Below are 24,960 nucleotides of genomic sequence, written 5' to 3'. Positions count from 1 at the left end.
TTCTCGGTTTTGATTATGTTTTATATGTAGTTCGTTCACAACTGCAAAAAAAAATATGTTTTTTTTTTTAATTTTGAGTTGTGGATTTACATATTATATATGTTTTTTTGATGTGGGATTATCACTTCTTGATGATATGTTGTTTGTGTTATTGGTTTCTGGTTTCAATAAATAGTTGATGTTGTTGGCCTTTTGTTTGATTTCTGGTTAAGATTGGGGATGGGACAGAACTCGCATTTTTCTTTAGTTATAAAGTCAACGCGTCAATAGTTAAAGAACTAAACATGGTAAACTCTTGTTGAATTTGGACTTTTTGCCTCACATTGTGTATGTTTGACTTTGGTTTGTATTGATTTTGATTCTTTAGATTGGTTCATTTTTATTTTTGCTAATGTTGACCTCTAGTATGGATTTTAGCTAGGATCCACATGCATCTAAGAAAGAACACTCAAAATAGTATTCTTTAATTCAACAGACATGTTTAGCTAGCGAAGGCACTTGAAAACAGAAGCTTAAGAAATGGTCTTTTGGTGAATACATACCAATTATAATAATTATTACAACTTTTATAGATTGTATCGATAACCGTTAAGAATTACAAGTTTGTTTTGGAAAATAAGAAATGAAGAACAGTTAAAGACAAACTAATTAGCAAACAAACATAGGGTAAATAGATTATTTTGAATTATTCATAGTATTTTCTTAGCATAGCAGAGATCTTTACTACAATCCTTCTCTTTAATACGATAGAGATTACCAACTCGGGTGTTGAAAAGAACGATACATGAAGAGTTTTTAACACCTATGCTCTTTTTATTTATATGGTAGATGCTTAATGAGCTAAAGATCACTTAGACGCGATTTAGAACTCTACGGTTCTAGTGTGCAAGAGAGTGGTTCATATGTGGAATGTATATGCTTGCTCAAATAGTGAGATAAAACAACTTTTAAAATGTTTTGGACCCTTTAGATGGCAGACGCAACAAAAACCATCTAAACTTAGATACTACTGGAATATATTATAATTTAGGGTTTATTAGAATGTTGATTTACCTTTGGCCAATCCCGCGAAGGTATAGAGAGGCTGGTTTTTCTTTTATGAGTTCAATGTTGAACCCCTAGCTATAACAAGATAATTAGAGAGAATAAGTAGGTTTTGATATCATCGGTGTAGCGCGAGCACGTGTTGAGGGGTCTGATGCTACCAAATCTATAAAACCTCATTGATATATATATATATATATATATATATATATATATGTTTAACTTAGCAACATAGTGCTGTGCTTTCACAAGGTTTGACTATGTGATAAGTACTAAACACACACATCAACTGAAGGTCTATAGAATTTTGGCAACCAAAGAGAGCAAGGGTAGATTATTAAAGGCAAAGCTAAGGAATATGTCAAAACAAATCAGTCACTCATTTAATGCATTCAACTAATATTAGGTAACATCTCTAATTCTCTAAATGCATTTATGTCTAGCCTTTATTTCGGTACCTTTGCATTATCAGAATTCAGAGCTCTGCATTATCATGTGCTTATAGATTGCGTAACAAGCTATGTCAGGTTTATTCAAAAACAACTTTTTACATTTAGTGCTCGACATTAATTGATAAAAAATGCGTAGAAGATGGTAATGCTAGTCCCATACACGTTTTTGGTTACTCATTAACCTCATTAACCATTGGGCTCGTAGGTATCGAGTGTACTCATAATTTTTTAATGTGTTACAAGTTACTTGTCGGGATGCCCATTGTTTGAAATCTAATATTGTGCTCGCCTAAACATGAATTGAAGTATCAAATACTTAACACCACTTCTAACAATTATGTAATAACTCGAACATACATAATATTATACTCGTTCTCAATCCCAAATGATTTAGAATTTTGTTTTTCTCACGTGTTCGGGTTCTGTTACCTACCTTCATGAAGTGTAGAAATCCCACAAATGATTGGCTATAGAATTGTTGCTAGCTACCGAGTATCCATGCGCTACTCTAAGTTTAGATCAAACGGGTAGCTTGTTTTCACCAATGTAGATGGCTAAATCACCTTCCTCTTGCCTGGGATCGAAATATCGCAACAGAAAGGGAGAAAGAAAGATGTTTGAGCCTTGAATTCGAATTTTTGTTTCTCTTACTTATTGAATAATTAAAGTGGTTAAAGATTTTTAGAGATCTCATGTGGTATTTGCTTGGAACACTTCTCATATATTTAATCCCCTTAACTTTCCCATCAAGTATTTCTTTATTTAGATTATCACTCTAGGATTATTTCTTTCCACTATTTTTTGATTTGGAACGATAACTTTCTTATGTGTATATACTGTCGTTTAGGAAAATAAAATAAAATATATACGTACATATTAACCTGTTTAATCCCCTTAGACTGTCCTCTATGGTGAGGGGCTTCGAAGCCCCTCCCCAATGCCACGTCAGCGCCACGTGGGCACTGGGGGCTTCAAAGCCCTATCCCAAAGATGTCCCTCTATGGTGCGGGGGCTTCGAAGCCCCTTAATTTTTTTTTTATAAATTTATATAAATATAAATAACTCCAAATTCCCACCCTTCACTTCACCCCAACCTCAAAAATTCCGACGGCCACCTCCACATCCTTGCAAACTCACACTCTCTCTTGAAGCTTTCTCTCCCTAAAACCCTCTCTCACTTCCTACCCCTCGCTGGCCGCCTCACCACCGACTCCGACAGCCACCTCCACATCCTTTGCGATGACTCCGGCGTCGAATTCCGTCACGCCACCGCCACCCAATACCACGTTGACCAGATCTTGTTGGACTCCACCTAATTTGAAGGGAGGGGGGCCACCAAATTTCTTCATCCGCGCCGGCCATTGCAAAGACCGGATTGATGGCGCCCATGTCCCAACCACGCCCCACGGCGGTGTTCCGCGCCCATCGGCGCCCGCCAGCTCAGCCCTTGGAGCCCCATAGTGACCAGTCTTAGAGCATTCCCAATGGGTTCTCCACATCCATCTTCATTTCTAAATTTAAAAAAAAAACATCCAAATAATCATTCCAGCCCATTCTCTATCTCCAAACTCTATATCTATATTATAGTGAAATGATATAAGAAGCCTCCAAATTTAGAGTGTTTCACAATACTTCATTTCCATCTACCCTTCTATAAATTTATATTAGAAATCATTTTATATTGAAAATAATAATAAGACAAATGAATATAGAGATGGTAATGGAGAATGGGTTGGAGAATGTTATTAGAAAATGATGTATAAATTAAAAAATTGTGTTTTTTAGTTAAATTAATGAGATTCGTAAACAACAAAGCTGGAAACTTTAATTGGGAGAGAAAAACTTGAAATCTCTTTCTATAAAGTGGTGGTTTTGGAAAATTTTCCCAAAATTTAATCATTCAAAAAAGATTATATCAAAATTTATGATATATAACACTTTGAATTTCGATTTTCAAAATCTAGAACCACAACAAATTTTAGCATAACCCTAAAAAACCACACACGGGATGTTTTTTACCGGTATTTAATCGCCTATTAACTAATATTACCAACCTACATATTAAATGATTCAATATCATTTAGATGTAAGAATACTCCTTACCATCTGGATATCCAACAAATGGATAGAGTCAATGAATCATTAGGTCTTAGATCATCTAATTTTGCATTTGCAATAACGTAAACTAACCATCTCATTTTTAGAAAGCGAAACACCATACCACTATACATTTAGATCATGAGTAATCTTAACCATCAGGTTAAATTAAATCGAAACTGGCTCACACCCGTCAACACAAGATGGGGTCACAGGCTTTAAAAACTAAGGCGGAGTGTGACCGTTATCTCAGTGCACATAGCCTTATTATTAATGTCACTAGAAATAAATGTGTTTTAGAAAAAAATAAAATATCATTTTCTATTCACGTAGTTGGAAAAGGATCATGTGAAAGGATCAAGATAATAATGAATGCGAAATATTAAGTCAAATAAGTGTTGGACAACAAGTCAAACCCACTATTGCTCCATAAATAAGGGCCAGTTTTTGGGAAAACCCACAACCCATATTAAGTATCATATATCATAAATATTATATATATCCATTTCATACGTGACATAAATTCTGCCGATGCCGGAGATAGACGGAGGAGCTGCGGCGGTGATGGCTGAAGACCACCATGCAGTAACCCTGAATACAGAAGAAGATCAAACTGATGATCTAACTTGCTGTTTTCCAACTGTTCCTTTTCTTCAAAAGGTTTTTATATTATATACTCTTATTATGTTGTGTTCTTAAGTATTAACTTTTTTTTAGCAGTAAAAGTTTTTTTTCCACCTTTTCATGTCTCGGTTGAATGAGACTAGAACTCACAGTCATTTGATTACAAGTTACATACTTTGTCATTAAGCTAAGCTAGTGATTGTATTATAAAGCATAACTTAATGAGGGAAATGAAAGAAACTGAGAGGATACAGAAAAATCGTTCTTCAGCGTTTCAAAGTTCTTTTAAAGAAATAAATGAAATAAATGAAGAGAAAATGATAAGGAATGGAAATTGATGTTTGCTTTTAGCCTTCTAAATCATAGAGATTTGAAGAAAATGCTTACGAAAACATAAAAATTTTATTTTTATTATTTTTTGTTTTCTTTTATTTCATTTCCTTCAAACTCGAAAACAGTGGTTAATGTTAATTAGATTTTTTACTTCTTCTCTCATATTTTTTTCTCTTTCTTAATATTATTTCTCTTTTTTTCGTTCATTTATTAAGTTACTTTAAATCCTTCTTTTCTATTTTTTTTCTCAATTATATTATAATAAAGGTAAAGCCATACTTGATCCTTTTAAGTTTTGAGTCTCCTGAATCATGTGAATATGACTTTTTTTAAAAAGGGACATGCTTTGTTTTTGCTTTTGTTTATTGTTTTATTTTAATAAAAATAATAGTTGGTTTATGGATCTATTGTTTTTTAAAACTTGACTTGTTTGGTATAACATCGTAATCAAGAAAGTAACTTTCATAAATTACAAACAACTATGGTACAAATGTACAATTTTGTTATAAATCACTTTAATGGACGGAACTAGAAGTGGACCAACATGTTTTAAACTTTTTAACCTTTGAAGTTTGAACCAGTAAAATTTTTTAGGAGATGGATGTCGTTGCTTTCTTAAGGTTTGATCATAGATTTTCACCATAAAATAGCTTAAATGAAATTTAAACGAAATTTTGTTGATCGAAAATTTCTCAATCTCTTTTCTCTTTATCTAATATTATTTTAAGTCATCAGGTGTTTGTTATATCATGAAATAATAATTATTATTGCATTATAATTTTAGTTGGCAAAGTTTTGGAAACCAAATTTATTTTTATTCATTTAAATATTGATAATTTTTAATTAAGTAATAGGATTGCGTACGTAGGTTCTTTTTATCTATTCTTAAATTCCTTATTTTTCATTTAAAATTCGTTAAATTTCGTTGTCTTATCAAAAAGCACATATTATTTTATTTATTATTATTAATCTATTATATAATATTATATATTGTCATATTCTTATTTGGGTTGGCAGTCGTCCACACCTAAATTCGTCAATAATCTGATTAACCACATCACCAAACCATCTAACCAATTTCTAAACTGAAAAAAAATAATTAAATTAGACTAATCATAATGTATAAAATTTTTAATAATGCAAATTAAAATTGACAAAGTTTGGTGATCAACTTATATGGTGGACAGTTGATAGCGGAGGTTCTGGGAACATATTTTGTAATATTCTCTGGGTGCGCCACGGTGGTGGTGAATGCCGACAAGGATAAGGTGATCGGTCTTCCCGGAATATCCATCGTGTGGGGGCTGGTTGTGATGGTCATGGTGTACTCCGTCGAACATATCTCCGGTGCACATTTCAACCCTGCTGTCACCATTGCTTTTGCCTCTTGCAATAGGTTCCCTATCAAACAGGTAAATCTTTGTCGTTTGACAATAAATTTGAAAAAAAAGGTTGTTTTGTTGCTTATTAAAAGTAAAGTAAAAGTATACATGTAACTATGTGTTAAATTATTCTTACCATAATGATATAGCATACATAGAAAAATAATTGGTTATAATATATTAAACATCGATCAATTACATTCTTCAATTAAAAAATAAAGGTAACAGAAAAAATTAAATAACATTAGCAGATTTTGTCAGAAATTGGATCTCCATTACCATATTTTCAACTTTGAAAGCTATATTATTAAAAAGAATTACATTTCTATTTTCTAGTTTATTCGTGAGGCACATTTCCAGGCAACACTCAACAAACATACCAATTTTTAATAAAGATACCACCGGCATACATTTAGAAATGAAAGTATAAGATTGGAAAAGATGAGAGAAGAAAAGAAAGTACATGCATGTAATGCATTCTCAAGTTTAACGAAAAATGAAAGAAATTGGAAGAAAAGAAATGGTTAATTACATTCTTTAGTTTAAATGAAAGGAAATGAAAAGAAAAAAATGCATAGTTTTACAAATATAGCATTTTTAAAATAATTATTAGATGTAGATTGAAGGGTAAAGTGGTAATTTTAAACATTTATCATTTCCTTTCTTTCCAAATCATGCCAAATTGGCAAGAAAACTTTGAGACTTAAAACACCCAAGTTTTCCTATCATTTTCTATCATTTATTTTATTAAAAAACTCAAGAATGAAGATTCAAACTAAAATCTTATCATTTCATTTCTTATCCCATGGAAAAAAAACTCAAGAATACAGTTTAATTAAAAACTCGAGAACTGATTTCGTAATTAAAGATATATTTTAGTTTTTCTCTAATATATTGTATTGTTTTTGTATATCTGAGTTTATTTGAGCAACAAAACAACTAAGTTTATATGAATAAAAAAAAAGTTACTTGAGATACAACTCCTTTTTAAATAAAACTTATCAGAATGCGTGTAAAAAAAACTAAACCAAATTGTATATGTGGGTTTATATTAAATATTTTGAAGTATTAAAGAGAAACCAAATTTTATATAAAAGTGATACTAGACAAATAAAAAAGATAAATGCTTATTTTTTAATTTAATTGAGGAATCTTATCCGAGCAAATAAGTGCCCGATCATTCAAACTGATGCGACACGTGACACATTGAAAGTTATATTAGTTTTATTTGAACATGTACACCTATTTTAATGAAGGTACCAGCATACGTGGCAGCTCAAGTCCTCGGGTCAACTCTTGCTAGCGGTACTCTCCGGTTAATTTTTAACGGCCATCAAGATCATTTCGCGGGAACTCTTCCCGCGGGTTCTGATCTCCAGTCTTTGGTTTTAGAGTTCGTTATCACATTCTATCTCATGTTTGTCATATCCGGCGTCGCGACCGATAACCGAGCAGTTAGTACGTTATTAGTTATAGAATACATTTTAAAATTTTAAAAATTTATGTAAAAGTTATTAAGTTAAATCATATGAATGTATGCAGATAAGAGAACTAGCCGGACTTGCGGTCAGAGCAACGGTTCTACTTAATGTCATGTTTGCAGGGTATGATTTCATCAGTTACATCCTTTCATATTCAAATGTTATAAGTTTAAGGGTGTTTATTGTTCGGTGTTAAGGTAAAATTAAAATCACGAGTCAGATCGTTAGTAAGAGTTTTGATTATTTTAAAACAAATTAAAACCGTTGGAAAGTATAATCGTACCAAATCAAAATATTACTAATTAAGTTTCGGATACTTATGGTTGCGGGTGACAGGGCAATATCAGGGGCGTTAATGAACCCGGCAAGGACATTGGGGCCAGCTATTGTGTCGAGGGAATACAGGGGCATATGGGTCTACATGTTGGGTCCAACCGCCGGTGCCATTTCCGGAGCATGGGTCTACAATATCATAAGGTTCACCAACAAGCCTTTGCGTGAAATTACCAAGAGTGCATCTTTCCTTCGGTATGCTAGCACTCGTAACGGGTCTAAACGATGATAGATACTAGCATGCGCGTGTTTGTGCTTGTACAAATATTATTGATGAGATGCCCTTTAAGAGTGGAATTGTTGTTATAAGAATATTAATGTCTTAACTTGTAATGGTTGACCTAAAATATGAATTGAGATTCATTGTGTAGATTAAATGTTTTCGGAAGTCTAAACATGTTGGAATGCAACTGTTTAGTACACACGCTCACTTATTCAGTACATAAATACATGCATATCCAAGTTACTATAATGAGTTATATTGTTACTATTACTAAGTTTTCACTTTTCATTAAAGATGACAAGTTTTTCTTTAACGTGTAGAATTTGATAAAATTTCACCACTTGAGAAGTTAAAGAACATTCAACTCTTTAAACTTTTGATGGTCATATATCACATTTGTAATAGCCACTTGGGTACAAGCATTGACAAAAGGCCATCCACGCCTGCAATCGTGGACAGCGCTAGTGGCCCAACCCGCCACCAATTCTAGGCGAAACCCACAGCCAGGATGCCCACTATAGTAAAACCCCGGGCTTAGAGCACTACTCCTTGTATACCTTTGTCGATCCTATCTTGGTAACTGGTAATATTAAAATAACGGAGAGAGGCGCAATTGAAAAAGGAATGTACAAAAAGATGAAACGGGCACCCCCAACCCACCATATGTTAGACCTACAGTCGAATAATCGTCTCCTTATGTAGTACCCATACTAATCACTTATCATTGACATTTACAATGAATCTTGATATTCTTATCGCGTCGCAGACCTTAATACGCTAAGACAACCGTATACACTAAAATCCACTCACAAAGGTGATATACAACACAGTCTTTCCGTAGCTTTTCTTTCAGTTTATTATCATGAAAAAAAAAATTACATAAGAACAAATAAACCAAAAATGTTTGCTTATATGGAAGTTAGTCCAGAGGCATACAATTCATAATATTCTCAGATTTCTAAGCAGCGAGAGATACAGGATCAAATTTATTAAACCAAATTATTTTAGTTTGTTTAAACAAGTATTAGAGTAATACAAAACCGTTTGTTCGGATTCTCATTTGTTCAAGGATGAGTCCTCAGCACTGAATGTTTCATGAGAACAATGATCGACTTTTGTTGCGTTCCAAACGAGCCTCCCTCTGTAACACCAAAAAAGTTAACCAATATATTATTATTCACGGCTAAAACTTCAATCAATTGTATTCTCAAACGGTAAAAGATAGATTATGAAAGAAGTTGTGATAAATAGAGCTAACCTCTTTTTTCTTGCATTCTTTGTAGACATCAAAATATTCTTGGCATTTACTTTTATCAGAGCTAAACTCTTCCAAACCTGAAAACAAGTTCAAAAGTCTAAGTCGTTTGGTCGTTTAAAGATTACATTCATTATTCAGCAATTCCTCCTTTCTGCACTTATACATTCTTACAGAACTAAAAGTTCACACAACTCAGAAAATTCTAATACTTGCTTTTAGGTGTGTAAACGAGCCGAGCCCAAGCTTGAGCTCGGCTTGTTTCAAGCTCTTTTTCTAAAGCTAGGTCTCGCCTTGTTTATTATTTATTAATTAACTTGTATAGATGTATAGATTTTATCTATTTTTATATACTTTGAGAAAACCTCAACAAGCCTAAGCTCGGCTTGAGCTCAGGCTCGGACTCATGTGCAGTACCTTAAACGAGCCAAGACTTGTCTCAAGCTTGACCCTGCAGTGTAAATTTTATACATAGAAGTCCAAAAGAGTTAAAACTTAAAAATACACACGTCTCGACGAGCCTAAACTATCTCCCATACATATCTAAAGTTCGGGCTCCATAACTAAACAAACTTTATTTGAGGCATGGTCGTTTGCTTTTCTGAATCCAAAAACAGAAAATTGTTGCAATATATTCCTAACTAATACTGAATTTGTCTAATAAATGTTCATATTAATATACAATAAAGAAAATGAAGTTAAAAGGTGAATAACTGATTATCATCATGATTAACTAACTCAATAAACCAGATAAAATCACCATAAATTCTAACGATAATTCAATTAATCCCTAATACTAGTTACACTAAACAGCTTCTACGATTCGAATATGAATAAACCCTAACCCTAAGCCTAAATCTACAATAAAACAAACATAGGTTAAAAAATTAAAATCAAAATTAGTGATATTAATAGAAACATGTTACATTTAAGAGAAGCAGTGTACTGAGAATAACACTGAGAATCAGAGATTCGAGCTGCGTTCGGATATGGCGGCAATTGATCTTTCACACCCATCTAGTTATTACTTTCTGTACAATTGATCTTTCACACCCTCTGCTTGAGTTCTTTCTAGAGTACCAGTCAAAGCCTTAATTCTCTAAAGCTTGGCCCAATGGGCCTTTCTATCAATGACTCCCGGTCCGTAAGGTGGGCAAACCGGTTCCAGACTTCCAGGTTTGGTCAATAACCAAGTCAGGCATGAACCGATAATGCTGAGTATGGTTTCTTTGAGAAACTGAAACCCGCAGATAGGGTATACTGAGTCTAGTTTCGGGTCGAGTTCAGAACCGAGTTTTATGCCCACTTTTACCAGTCCGGGCTTGGCTTGGCTAGAAGTTAAATCCAACTAACAATTTAATGGCTTGGTTAGGTAGGTTTCAAACCGAGCTATTTTGAACGAGATTTTCTCAAGCTCGTTTCAAAATAGATCAAGGCACGAACTTTTTGGATACTCTTGCGTGAATGTAGTAAATAATATAGAATAAAAAAATGTGATACTTTGTTTTAAATGAGTGCCATATTACAATTTTATCATCACTAATTATATAAAGGGTAAGATATTGTGTAGTCTAAATGGCATATGTGTTAGGTAAAAGGCACGTGTGTCGTTGATAATAACTTTCATGATGAATATTTTGTGTGGCTATAAATCAAAGATGGATGAACAATGATGCTACTAAAAGGAATTTTAGTTTTTAATATATATATATATATAGGGAGAAAATTATGAGAGAACTCCATTTTATGGAGAGAACTAATAATGAAGTATTTTTAATTTAATTAACAAAAATTCTTTTATTTTTTTTTTCTTTCATCCTTCTTATATGTTGTTATTCTTCACCATAAAAAAAATAAAAATAAAAAAAATTAACGAGTAATGCATATATGCAATACACCGAATTTTTTATAATGCATATGTGCAATAGTGTGCATTTTGATATTTGAAATAGTGTTGAATGACACATATATACTTGTTTGTATTGTTTATTTGCAATAGTGTTATATTATATACAAGATTATAAAAAAATTGATATAGTTCATATGTGCATTAGTGTTGCATTACATATATGCGATAATGTGTTTTGCATATAATTATTAGTGTCGTATTTGCATATATTCAATAGCGTGTATCGGATAATGCAATTGTGTTGTATTATATGCAATAAAACACTATTGTATATATGTTATAGGCATTAGTGCACATATGCACTACAATACTACACCGACAAGTTTTTTTTTTTTTTTTTTAGTATCAATATTATCATATTAGAATGATGAAAGAAAAAAAAATCACAAAATAATTTTTTTTAAAATAGTTAAAAATAATTCTTTACTAGTTCTCTCTTTAAGGGGAGTTCTCTCTAGATCTCACCCATATATATATATATATAGGGAAAGGATCATGAGAGAACTCCATTTTATGGAGATAACTAGAGAAATAATAATGAAGTATTTTTAATTTAATTATAAAAATTATTTTTAAATTTTTTTTTTCTTTCATTTTTCTTATATGTTGTTATTCTTCACCACAAAAATAATATAAAAATAAAAAAATAATAAAAAAAATTAACGAGTAATGCATATATGCAATACACCGACTTTTTTAATAATGCATATGTGCAATAGTGTGTATTTTGATATTTGAAATAGTGTTGAATAGCATATATATAGTTGTTTGTATTGTTTATTTGCAATAGTGTTATATTATATACAAAAATTAAAAAAAAATCGACATAGTGCATATGTGCATTAGTGTTGTATTACATATATGCGATAATGTGTTTTGCATATAATTATTAGTGTCGTATTTGCATATATTCAATAGTGTATCATCTTATTAGAAGGAGGAAAGAAAAAAATCACAAAATATTTTTTTAAAAATATTTAAAAATAATTCTTTAGTAGTTCTCTAGTTCTCTCTAGATCCCACCCCTATATATATAGGATCAGGATCATGAGGGAACCTTTTTGAAATCGAGAACTATGAGAACCATTTTAGACAACAAAAAACCCAAAAATAAAAAAAAATCATAAAATAAAAAAAACACAAAAATCAAAAAAGTATAAAAACCAAAATTCTTATTTTATCATCCCGGTTTCATAAAAAAAACTTGGTTTAGCTAAATTATATACACATATGTATAATATATACATATATGTATATTTACATATTTTATTTGTACACATGTATATAATTTAAGATAAATGATACTGTACATATGTGTATTAATACGTAACCAAATTTTATATAAAATTATACATATGTGTATAATATGACTTTTTTTATTTTTTTTTATTTTTTTATGAAACCGGAATGAAATATAAGAATTTTGGTTTTTTTACTTTTTTAAAATTTTTATTATTTTTTGTTTTATGATTTTTTTAAATATTTTTTAAAGGTGTTTTTAGTGGTTCAAAATGGTTCTCAAAGTTCTCAATTTGCAAAGGGTTCTCTTAGGATCCTTACCATATATATATATATATATGTATATATATATATATATACATATATGATCAGGATCATGAGAGAACTTTTTTGAAATTGAGAACTATGAGAACCATTTTGGACCACAAAAAACCCAAAAATAAAAAAAATCATAAAATAAAAAAAACACAAAAATCAAAAAAGTATAAAAACCAAAATTCTTATTTTATCATCCCGGTTTCATAAAAAAAACTCGGTTTAGCTAAATTATATACACATATGTATAATATATACATATGTGTATATTTACATGTTTTTTTTGTACACATGTGTATAATTTAAGATAAATGATACTGTACATATGTGTATATTACGTAACTAAAGATTATATAAAATTATACATATGTGTATAATACGACGTTTTTTTTTTATTTTTTTTGTATTTTTTTTATTTTTTTAATGAAACCGGAATGAAATATAAGAATTTTGGTTTTTTTTTTTGCTTTTTAAAAATTTTTGTTATTTTTTGTTTTATGATTTTTTTAAATGTGTTTTTAGTGGTCCAAAATGGTTCTCAAAGTTCTCAATTTGTAAAGGGTTCTCTTAGGATTCTTACCATATATATATATATATATAAATGAAATTAACGTGTTAAACGTAAGAATCAAGTAGAGTAATTATGTAATTACATTATAGCGTAATTACATAATTACTCTATTTGATTTTTTCACGTTTAGCACGTTAATTTCATTTGTATTTGATCCAAACCCTATATATATACATATATATGATTATGTTCATTTTAGAAGTGTTTCTTAGTGCGAGAAGAGATTTTAACCAATCACATTATTTCTTTTTAATTTTTGATTATTTAAATAAAAGGATATATTAGTAAAATATGATTAACTCATTTTTTTGGCAACTAATAGTAATTAAATTAAATGTAAGTTACAATTTATTGTTTATATATTCATATATTTATTTAATCTTTAATTCCACTTTTCCTGATTAATCAATATGTTATACTTAATATATTGCTGCAAAGTTGAACATTATCGATTGAATTTGAAGTTATTAGTTTGATTAAATAATTTCAATATTGCTACTACATTAACCTAGCGATTTTGTATTCTCATTTTGTTTTTGCATTTTTACACAAATTAAACCTAAGAATAAAATTGATTTTGCCTCCATCACCCAAATCAAGATCCAAATATTTGTATGTACGTGATCATTAATAAAAAAAATACACGTGGGATTTTGCTTGTCCCGCATATAAACAAAAAAAATTACACTATATCACTAAAAAAACGATCCCATACTACACAACATACAGACCCGGTTCTTGGGCAGTGTAGCCCGTGCACTGGCACGAGGCCCAAATGCTTAAAGGGCCCAAAGATTTTTGTAACTTATATAATATATAATGCCCAATCCAATTTGATTAAATAAATAGGAAGAGACCTGCAGAGGGTTATTATTAGATTATAACACTTAGTTAAATTGGACCTGGATGCAAAGATATTAATATATTATAACACGGCTCATGTCCAATTAATATAAATAGACCAGGGTTTTTTTTATTTTTTTTAGAGGTGTTATTGAAAAAAAAAACTCAAACGATGGAATCCCAAAACCCCAGGCACCTTGTACATGATTTTTCAAAAAAATATTTACAAACTTGACAATGGTTTTATAAAGCTAAATCAAAATGTAATCTTGGTTTCATAACATCAATAACTGAAAGTTTAAATATGTTTGTTTTTGTCTAGAAATCACGCATCCTGTTCTCAAATACAAATACATCTTCAGTGCCAGAAAACGTAAAAAGTAGCTAGAGGGAAAAACAAAAGCAAAGGCTGACAAAGGGTCACGTATATAAAAGTTTTTTGACAAAATGGCAAAAGACGTCCTTTATGTTTGCACGGTTTTTCAATTGACATCCTTTGCCAAACTTAATAACAGAAAGCATCCTTTATATTTAAAAACTATATCATGTCATGTCCTTTGACCGTAACCCAGTTAACTTTTTTCGTTAAGTCATGTCATGTGCAAGGCACATGAGGGTAATTTTGTAAATTCACATATTTGTTTATTAACTAAAACTAAAAAAAATAATATTAATATAATATACCCCCCCCCCTCTCTCTTTCTCCCTTCTTCAATCTCAATCAACTCCTCTAAACCACCACCACCACCACCAACCAAACAACCACCATTGTGGAATCAGAGCCACGTGCTCGTTTTAAAAAAGTGGGATTAGTAACCAAAAATTAAATGAGTTTTAAAATAGATCATAAAGAAACCGATTGTGAAACATCAAACAATCAAGAAATAACCGAAGTAATAAACTTTAGAGAAAATGAAAACGGTTTTGCTTTAGATTATATGATTAATTTTAATCAACTAGAAAAAATTAACAAGCTTAAATTCAAGCTTGACACAAAAAACGGTTTTTAATCAACCTAAGCACTTACAGAGTTTAGTCTCAAGAGCTTTCTCTAGAAAAAATAAGATTTGCTGCTTCAATACTGAAGAACTTTCAGTAGATATAAAAGATACTTCAGGAGTATATCTATCTCTTCTAACTAAAGGAGAAATAGCAAAAAGACTTTTGACTATGAAACCTGAGTTAAGAAGAACCATGAACATGGTGCATATAGGAGCAATAAAAATTCTTCTAAAGGCACAATTTAGAGATGGAATTAATTTTCCTATAAAAATGGCTCTTGTTGATAATAGAATTGTTAACAGACAAGATGCTCTTTTATGAGCAGTACAAGGAAATTTAGCATATGGAAAATTTATGTTTACTATCTATCCTAAATTTGCCTTACATCGAGATTCAAAAGATTTCGATAAAACATTAAGTTTCATACATCAATGTGAAAGAATCGACCTTATGGAACCAGGTAATAAAGTATTTACGATTAATTATTTAATCCCGTATGCTTTAACAAATAGTACTCATTCAATTGAGTATAAAGAGAAAGAGAATATAACAATCGAATATATATTCTCAGAAATTGAAACTGTCGAAGGAAGTAAATTTTCTGAACCTTCACAGTTACAAGAAGATTGGGCAATTAATATTGCTCGCAATAAACAACCTCTAGTGTCCTGAATTAGACAGTTTTACTGGAAACCCTTTAAAAATAAGAGAACCTAGTTTTACTGAATCACAATTAATAAGATCTATGTCTGAAAAGGTTGACAGATATGGTGAAATTCTTAAGGAAATAGCTGGGAAATGACTTCATCACAGCCAATCCTTAAAAATTTAGAGCTTCTGAATGAAGAAATTATTCAAGAAGAAGCTTCAATACAAATTTTTCTTATAAGAGTAGAGGAAGTTAGAGTAGATATTATGACAAGTCATAAAACAAAAACTCTAAAAATAAAAGCTTTAAAAGAAGAAATTTTTTCTATTAGAAAGAGAATTGACAATCTCAAGGCTAGAAAAGCAATAATTTCCATAGCATGAGTCTAATAAAAATCGAAGAATTGATTAAAGATTTAATCAAAAGGGTAGAAGAATTAACTACCAATAAAGGTTTAGAAGCCATAGCGGCAAAAATTATTAAAGATGTCTCAGTCAAAATTGATAAAATTAAAGAAGAACAAACGCCAAAGCTCGAAAAACATAAAGAAAATACTTCTGAAGAGAAAAAGAGATTTCAAAAGTACTCTTTTCCCAACTTTAATGTTGGAAATCCATCATTAGGAAGTTCTAAAAGTCCAAATGCTTTGGAATGGCCTTTCGGATCTACCTCAAAAGACTAATAAAGTCAGATGAGAAATCCTATTCAAAAGATAAATCCATGAATTAGAATGAATTATTCTAATCTCCAAAATATCTTTCAAAAAATAAATGAGCTTCAAAATGACTTGAGCATCGACCCATGTGATAAGCTTAGAAAACTAGATCTTTTGATGCAACAAAAACGAAATTTCGAAAAAGAAATACAAGATCTTCAAAATAATAAAACTATTTTGTCTTGTGAATAAATGAGTTCTATCACACAAAGATTAGAACAAATTTTTGACGAACAGCTGGAAAATTATTCAGCAGAACAAATACAGGAACTCGTTCAACTCATGACCTTAAGTGATCAAGAGTGCGAAAAGAAATTTTCTGAAAATAAAGAATTAAAAGAAAAATATTTTCCATAAAATAAAGAAAAAATCTTTGCTATAAAAGAACCCGAAACTGAAGAAGAAGTTCCAAAACATAGGATGAATCAATCCAGCGCTGCTAGTAGTAGTAACCACAAGCAATCCTACAGGAAAGAGAACACAAAATCTGAATTCTCTATGCCCTATCATAAGGGGATACCAAATTCCGATAAAAATAATGGTAGTTCAACTGAAATTGGTACTATAAAAATAGATTGTATTTTTGATTTTAATCAAATAAAAGAAACAATCGACAAATGGAACACTGAAATTAGTCTAATTATCCAGTCTAATCCAGAAGAATTTTCCAATGCTAAGGCCTTATTGTTATTAATAGAACACAAGTCTGCAGGAATAGTCCAAGATTTTATTAAAGGAACAACTTGGAATGAAGATTTACATGGGGATGATCTCTTTGATCAAATTATTAATGCCATGTATATGATGTTCTTAGGTCTTGATTTCCTTACAAATAAAGATCATGAGAACCAAAAATTGCTTGAAAAAGCAAGACAAATATTAACCCAATCACAACTTTGTGATATATGTCTTTTAGATGACTTTACTTGTCTTTATGAACAAAACTTATATAAGCTAAGCACAGGTGAATATCATTCTTGGATAGAAGTTTAGCTAATGAAAATTCCTATTGTTGGCGAAAAAGCCAAAGAACGATGGAATAAAGAAAAGAACGACTTAACAAAGCACTCTCTAGGTTTTGCTACAAGAATTGTTAAAGAAGAAATTGATGTTTACTGCGACTTTTCCAACAAGCAAAAACAGTTAAAAAGATTTAACAAAAATTGTTGCCATAAAATTACTGATACACCTCAATTATCTTTTGGTTGTGATGAGAAGAAAAACAAATATTTCAAAAAGAAATATAAAAGAAAATACAAAACTAAAAGAAGGTTTTGGAAACCCAAGAAAAGAAAATTCATCCATGGAAAATACTTTTCAAAAGAAAAACCTAAGGTTTATCCCCAAGAAAAAAAGAAATGCCGTTGCTGGATATGCTCGGAAGAGGGGCATTATGCCAACGAATGTCCTAATAGGCAAAAGTTTCCAGAAAAGGTAAAATTCATTTCTGAAGCAGAAATTGAAGGATACTATCCTTCAGAAAATATTTTTGATGACTATATGCAGGTATATTCAATTGAAATAATGTATGATTCATCGTCAGACAGTGGCAATAGCTCTAACAGTCCGAGATGAATAAAAATAAAACTTTTAAAGAAGGGAAGAAGACAAAAACCCCAGATAATAAAAACTTTACTTATTTTCTTAAAACAAAAATTTCTGGAGATAATAAACAAGGCCGTCTTGTCAGATGGCAAATGTGGTTCTCTAGACATTCTTTCGACATTAAGCATCTCGAGGGAACCAAGAACGTGCTGGCTGACAGCCTGACACGAGACTTTCAATAATCGTGAAAACTATTCACGGCTTTTTTCACCTATTTAAGGAGCTAAAAACCCCTCAAAAGAGGCAAACCAATTCTTTTCCACAAAAAGAAAAACTCATGGAAGAATTAAAGGCATTGCGCCTCAAAGAAAAAATTCTTCTTATAGAATTAAAATCTATTCAAGAAAAAATAGCACTCTATGACGAAAGTCTAGAAACAACTGCTAATTCAGAGCAGGAATCCGAAAGGAGACAATCTGAATCTATTCCCTTTCAAACGGCAAAGGGTAAAGAAAAAACAAGTCCGTTTACTCCTGTTGCTTTGGAAAAAAGCAAAAGAAAAGTTAATGAAGAACTAAGATCTTCATCTAGTCCAGAAGCAAACGGCTCTGGTAAAGACAAATCAAATCCGTTGATGGCTGACAGTTTGCTAAAAACTGAAGAGATCTCACTAAGACCAAGTTACTCTCAAATTACACAGAGACCAGAAAATCCCAAAACAAGGTTCTGTGTTATCTTTGACGGTGAGCATAGAGGGATATACGAAGACTGGTCAACAGTCAAAAGCTACGTGGATGGAAGCAGCTATCCATTCAAAAAGTTTGGGACGTTAGCACAAGCCCAACATGAAGCCACCCGCTATTCAGCAAATCTTGGAAAGAGGGAAATACCTTTGAAGGTAACAATTTTTCCTGAACCTTTAAAACCAGGAAAACAAGAAAAAAACCGTGTATTAGTGAGTAATATCCTTGTAATTTTTCCTGAACCTTTTAAGTTTAGGCATCACATTCTCACCTATCTTTCTTTTCTCTCTACTTGTAATATCAATCATGTGTATTAGTGAGTAATATCCTTGCTAAAGGAGAGTAATATGTAAGTATCAAGAAGTTCTTCCCCTAGGAAGAACAGTTGTGAAATAAATATATCAGTTCTTATTATCCATCAAGGTCATCTTTAAGAATTTTGCAAAACCTAGAGCCCTGGAGCCATAAGAGTACCGTTGAGGCAGGAGGCCGTAGGGAACAAATTGGTTGGGTTGGTCACTTGAAAAATTCAACTTAAAAGGTTCACTTAGCTGGATAAGAAGAATAGGTAAGATTTATTTTATGACTGTTAAATTACTTCAAAAGTATTTATTATAATCTCTCCTTAAGCATTTTTACAAAAAACTGATTTCTCAAAACAAAACTCGATTAATTTTTATCGAAACTAAATGATTTCTAATTGGAAACTTAGTAAACAAATAAAGACTTCATGTCTTTCAGACATAGGCACATGTCTTATGCATAAAATGAAACTAATAAACGAGAAGTTGTTGAACAACTTTCATAAAATTGGAGACATATGCATGTCTTTCACAAAAATGAAATCAATAAACGAGAAGTTGTTGAACAACTTTCATAAAATTGGAAGCATATACATGTCTTTCACAAATAATGAACTCCATAATCAAGAAATTATTAAATGAGACATTTATACATGTGTTTGTTACATAACTTTCTTACACAAGTTGAGTTTAAAACCCATTTTCAAAAAATGGTTTACCGACAATTATAAATTGCTTAACGACATAAAATCTTTCCGCATTTTGGTATCAGAGCTTTGAAGTAATTTAACAGTCATAAAATAAATCTTACCTCTTCTTCTTATCCAACATATTTGTTTATTAACTAAAACTAAAAGAAATAATATATATATATATAATATACCCCCCCTCTCTTTCTCCCTTCTTCAATCTCAATCAACTCCTCTAAACCACCACCACCACCACCAACCAAACAACCACCATCACCAACCAAACAACCACCACCGCCTGCCCTCGCCATCACCACCCGCCTTTACTACTGCCTAAAATAAACAACACCTGCAGAGTTCTACCACCGCCATCGGCCACCAGTAACAATCCCTAATTTCTTCCGGCGACTAGTAACAGACCCACCACCTGCCTTCACTACTGCCTAATATAAACACCACAGCCGAGTTCCGCCACCACCATCGGACACCAGTAACAAACCCGAATTTATTCCGGCCACTAGTAACAGGCCCACCGGTGGCGACGTGACGGGAAAGAGGAAGAACAGTAACAGACATTCGTGGATTAAATCGATGATTTGTGAATTTAATCGTCTATATCTTCATCTTCTATTTATATGAAATCGTGAGATGCAATTTGGGGTAAATCAGAAATTAGGGGTTTGTTGTTTTAAGGTTTGTTAGATAGGGGGGAAAGAGAGAGCGGTGGTGGTCACAACAGTCGGCTATGACGACGGTCGGTGGTGATTGATGGCCGCCGGATTTGAGCCATCAACGAGAGTTTGGGTGGGTTGGGTGGAGGTGGTGCTCGGAAGTGATTGGGGTTGATTGATAGAAGTTAATGCATAGAAATATCTGATATATGGCGGTGGCGATGGTCGGCGGTGGTTGTGGAACCCGTTGGGTGTCTTGAAGGTAGAGAGAAAGTGCAGGTTTTGAGGTATAGTTTAGAGAGAGAGAGAGAGAGAGAGAGAGAGAGAGAGATCTTAAAAGAGAGAAATATGGTTTATATATTTCTATAAATATATTTATTTTTTAGTTTTAATAATTCAATAAGTTTAATTTACAATTTTAGCCTCATGTGCCTTGCACATGACCTGACTTAATGAAAAAAGTTAACTGGGTTAGGGCCAAAGGACGTGACATGATAGAGTTTTCAAATATAAAGAATGTTTTCTGTCATTAAGTTTGCCAAAAGACGTCCATTGAAAAACCGTGCAAACATAAAGGACGTCTTTTGCCATTTTGTCAAGTTTTTTTTTATCAAAACTATCCCAAAGCATTCGTATTGTGGTTTTTTGATATATAACTGACGAGTTTTTATTATAAGGAGGTCAAAATTTTATCTCGCACGGGGCCTAAATTTTATTTGTCATTCTCGAAGACGGCCCTGACAACATATGAAACTTGTATGTACGTGATACACTTTGTGAATGTACATATGTATGTAGGCTCGTATGGGACATCCACACGTGGGATGTAGGTGCGTACATATGTGTGTATGTACGTACGTAGGCATGTAGGGACATACGTATGTAGGCACATAGGTTCGCTTGCACGTAGGGACATAGAGCGTACAGACATCTGTGCGTACGTAGGCATGCATGTACGTCTGCACGTAGGTATGTACCAACCTACGTATGCATGTGTACGTATATATGTATGTGTGTATGTACGTACGTACCTACACTACATAGTGATACAAGATATTTTTACTAGCTTCATCACCATTAGCTCTTGCAAATAACAATATAGTCAATATCCACCATGTTAGATTAAACATTTGTAAATCTTGAAAATGAGTACATCAATAAATGATTTTCAAAAGATAGACTTAATTGTGGCTTTAATTAAGGGATTTAAATGACTAGAGCTTCAAGTTTCTATTTAATGATGGTACACCAAAATCACTGATATACCCTTTTGGTATTAAAGTTCAATAAAATGGTGAAACAAAAATTACAAAAATGTCATTTTGAGTAATGACCATTGATAAAACAAATCAATGGATGAGATCCACTTCTCGCTCTAGTATCACTTCTCGCAAGATCCATCCCCTATATATATATATATATATATATATATATATATATATATATATATATATATATATAGGGGATGGATCTTGCGAGAAGTAATCTTTTGATGAGAAGTGCGAGAAGTAGATCACAACCATTGATGACAAAGATCAATGGTGGATGTTACAAGATGGCATATTGGTAAATAAGATGAACTTGTAACCAGATTTTAATTAATAGAGGGGGCAAAGTAGTAAAATGAGTGTAGCTATTAAAAAATTGGTTTTAATAACCCTTGTTTCACTCTGTAACCTATACGCACTAAACGAGCCGCAAATTTTTTCCACCCAATTTCAACCGATTCAGTCCCTTCAATTCAATTATGCCTACACATAAATCGATGCACACAATAATCTCATATATCAGAGTATCTTTAAGCATCAAATTGGACATTAATCTTGCCACAAAATCCTCTGCGAGATCAAAAACGTGATACACAATTGATAGAATCAAAGGTTTTGATTCCAATCGGGATAGTATAAGAAGCAACCTGCGATAATCAGCTTTTTGCCCTTGTTCTTGAATTCGATTTGGGGGTTTATCGGTTGCTATTTTGGTCAAAAATATTCATTATCGAAGGTATGTTCATCAGTTGTTGGTGTAGTTGTGTTGTTGTTGTTTCGATTATGTTAGATGTAGCGTATGCGATTGATGATGATGTATACTCTGTTATCAAAATATGGTTGCTGATGATGTATTCTTTGTTAACATAAAATTAGGGTTTTCTATATGATTGGTTACATGTAAGCTCTGTCAGCTGTACTTATAGTAGCAGTGAATCTGAATAAAATGAAGATGTTTACATCCACATTTGCGGGTAGAAATAGTTGTTGTCATCATTTAAAGCGTCGGTTTAGCTGTTTGTGTATATGAGGTATTAGGTGTTGTGGTGATTGGGTGCACAGGTTCACTATGTGTGTTGTGTATGTAATTTGTTTGTTGTGCAGGTTCACTGTGTTTATTGTGTATGTATTTTGTTTGCTGTGAAGTGGAACTGGGTTGGCTGTGTAGGTTCGCTATGGTTATTGTGTATGTACTTTGTTTGTTGTGTAGTTGAACTAGGTTGGCTGTGTAGGTTAAGTTGATTAGTGGTGTTGTTGAACTTGGTTGTTGTGTAGGAGAAACTAGAATAATTTTGGTACAATTAATTAATTGATAATGTTGTGAAGGGAACTTGGTTAGTTGTGTAGGAAGATCGATTTAGGATTTTGTGTAGGGGAACTGGTTCAGATGTGTAGGTTAATTTGGCCAGTAGTGTTGTTGAACTTGGTTTGTTATGTACTAGAAGCTATAATAGTTTTGATTGCTGATGTTGTGAAAGGGAACTTGGTTAGTTGTGTAGATAGATCTATTTGTTGTGTGTAGGAGGTTATGGTTTGTGTAATGTGTAACTTTTTTGTTTTTTTTTGTGTGTGTATGATGTTGTGGTTTTTTTGTTCTATGGTACTATGATGTGTAGGGAACGTTGATGTTGTGCAGTGATGTAAAAGTTTTCTATTGTTTTGTATATGCTTTGTTGCATAAGAACCATTGTAGTTATGTCGTATGCGTAGGAGACTGTGTTAGATGTGTATGGTTGTGTGGTGTAGGCTGACTGTGTTACGTTTGTGGTGTACGTTGGTTGTGTTATGTTTATGATGTATATTGATTGTGTTATGTTTATGGTTTGTGGTGTAGGTTAACTGTATTGAAGTACACAGCCAAAGATAATTTTGTATAGTCAAGTATTTTTACGATTAGGCGTATGGAGAACTGCATGGGAAAGCAAGTTGCGATTGTGGGATTGGAGAGGAGACATCAAAGCAACTAAAAATACTTCCCGCTTTAAAGACAAAATATGTGGCCAAGATTTCGCTATTTGCTATAAACAGGAAGATATCCGACATTATGGTGTTATATGTTCGGAATGACAAATTGGATTATTAAGGTTAAAATGAAGACGATATGACTATATGTTTTTGTGGGTTTTGAGTTTGTTTTCTTAGATGAATGAACACCTTTGCTTATTTCATTAGCTACATACAGTCATGTTGTGAGTCTATGACTTTTTTTTTAATTTGAGATTACTTTGAAGTATTAATGTAACGGGTTTGAAATTCTTTGTGAAATTTGCATTTGATAATCTGTTATGATTAAGTATTTAAATAGCACACCTAATTTATTTACCCGATTGTTGAAATAAATTTTGATGATTATGCAAAACAGGATATGTTCAACAAACTCCACCGTAATATCACAAGTGAACTAGAACCTCATGTATTTAGGTTTATTTGTTGACAAAGACATTAGGAATAGATTGATTATTTTCTTGAAAATTGAATAACAATTATTATATTATATTAATAGTTAAATAAAAAATCAAAAAAAATAAAATAGTAACTTAGCCTAAATTATTGTTGTTTCCAATTACAGAAAATATTAAATGTACTAGAATACCCTTATTATTTAAAATAAATCATAAACAAAAGAAAACTTATGATTGGTCCAATTGATTTCTCTCACTTCTCATACTAAAAATACTTCTGAAATAAATCAATACCTATATATATATATATACACACTTGATTATATTTTTTCTTAAATAAATTAGTGTATTCTTTCATCATGAACAAAAAAAATAGTTCCTATAGGCTATAACATAAAAAAATAAGATTGATTTGTAACATGATTGCATGATTATTTATACGATTGATTTTAACTTATCTTCAAAAAAATGGAATATAACTTTGTATTACAGATGGAGCAATCGTCACTCTGACATCTCGAAAGTGGATTGGTACAATATCACGTGATCTATATTCGCTTACGTACCAAGCATGCTTTATACCCAGCTACATGATGGCACCCCATTGGACAATCCGTAATCAATAGCAACTCAGTCCTAACAAATTTATATCACCAGGGTCTCTTTCTATTGGGTTGGTTTCAACAGAAAATACAAAGAAAAGTAAGTTGGTCCAGTCAAACAATCATCTTTCAATCATCAAGAGCTACATATACACTATGTGTGAGGATTTATGAACAAAAGAGCGCATTCATTACAAAACAACTTTAAAACGAGAATTACATAAGCACTTGCATGTAGCATTGGCAAACTATATCGAGACAAAAGGAGTGG

At 31.9% G+C, this 24,960-nt stretch overlaps 2 protein-coding genes across 2 annotated transcripts; one reads left to right on the top strand and one right to left on the bottom strand.

Moving 5' to 3' along the window:
* The first annotated feature begins 4,065 nt into the window (after positions 1–4,065).
* On the top strand, positions 4,066–7,993 carry LOC143536628 (aquaporin NIP1-1-like). Its single transcript, XM_077030571.1, has 5 exons — positions 4,066–4,253; positions 5,738–5,962; positions 7,189–7,386; positions 7,475–7,536; positions 7,750–7,993. The coding sequence occupies exons 1-5, from the start codon at positions 4,125–4,127 to the stop codon at positions 7,973–7,975; spliced, it is 840 nt and encodes a 279-aa protein (XP_076886686.1). The 5' UTR covers positions 4,066–4,124; the 3' UTR covers positions 7,976–7,993.
* A 951-nt stretch (positions 7,994–8,944) lies between these two features.
* Positions 8,945–10,263, bottom strand: LOC143536603 (cytochrome c oxidase-assembly factor COX23, mitochondrial). The gene is made up of 3 exons (XM_077030553.1): positions 10,151–10,263; positions 9,228–9,304; positions 8,945–9,110 (listed from the first exon to the last, which is right to left on the bottom strand). Exons 1-3 carry the CDS (start codon positions 10,239–10,241, stop codon positions 9,063–9,065), a joined length of 216 nt encoding a protein of 71 aa, XP_076886668.1. The 5' UTR covers positions 10,242–10,263; the 3' UTR covers positions 8,945–9,062.
* Positions 10,264–24,960: the final 14,697 nt, after the last annotated feature.

The sequence above is a fragment of the Bidens hawaiensis genome, unplaced genomic scaffold (assembly GCF_021521415.1).
Source record: "Bidens hawaiensis isolate Kalapana, Puna unplaced genomic scaffold, B.hawaiensis_p1.1 tig00010854_1, whole genome shotgun sequence".
In the NCBI taxonomy this organism is placed as follows: domain Eukaryota; kingdom Viridiplantae; phylum Streptophyta; class Magnoliopsida; order Asterales; family Asteraceae; genus Bidens; species Bidens hawaiensis.
This window is presented reverse-complemented; position numbering and strand designations above follow the sequence as displayed.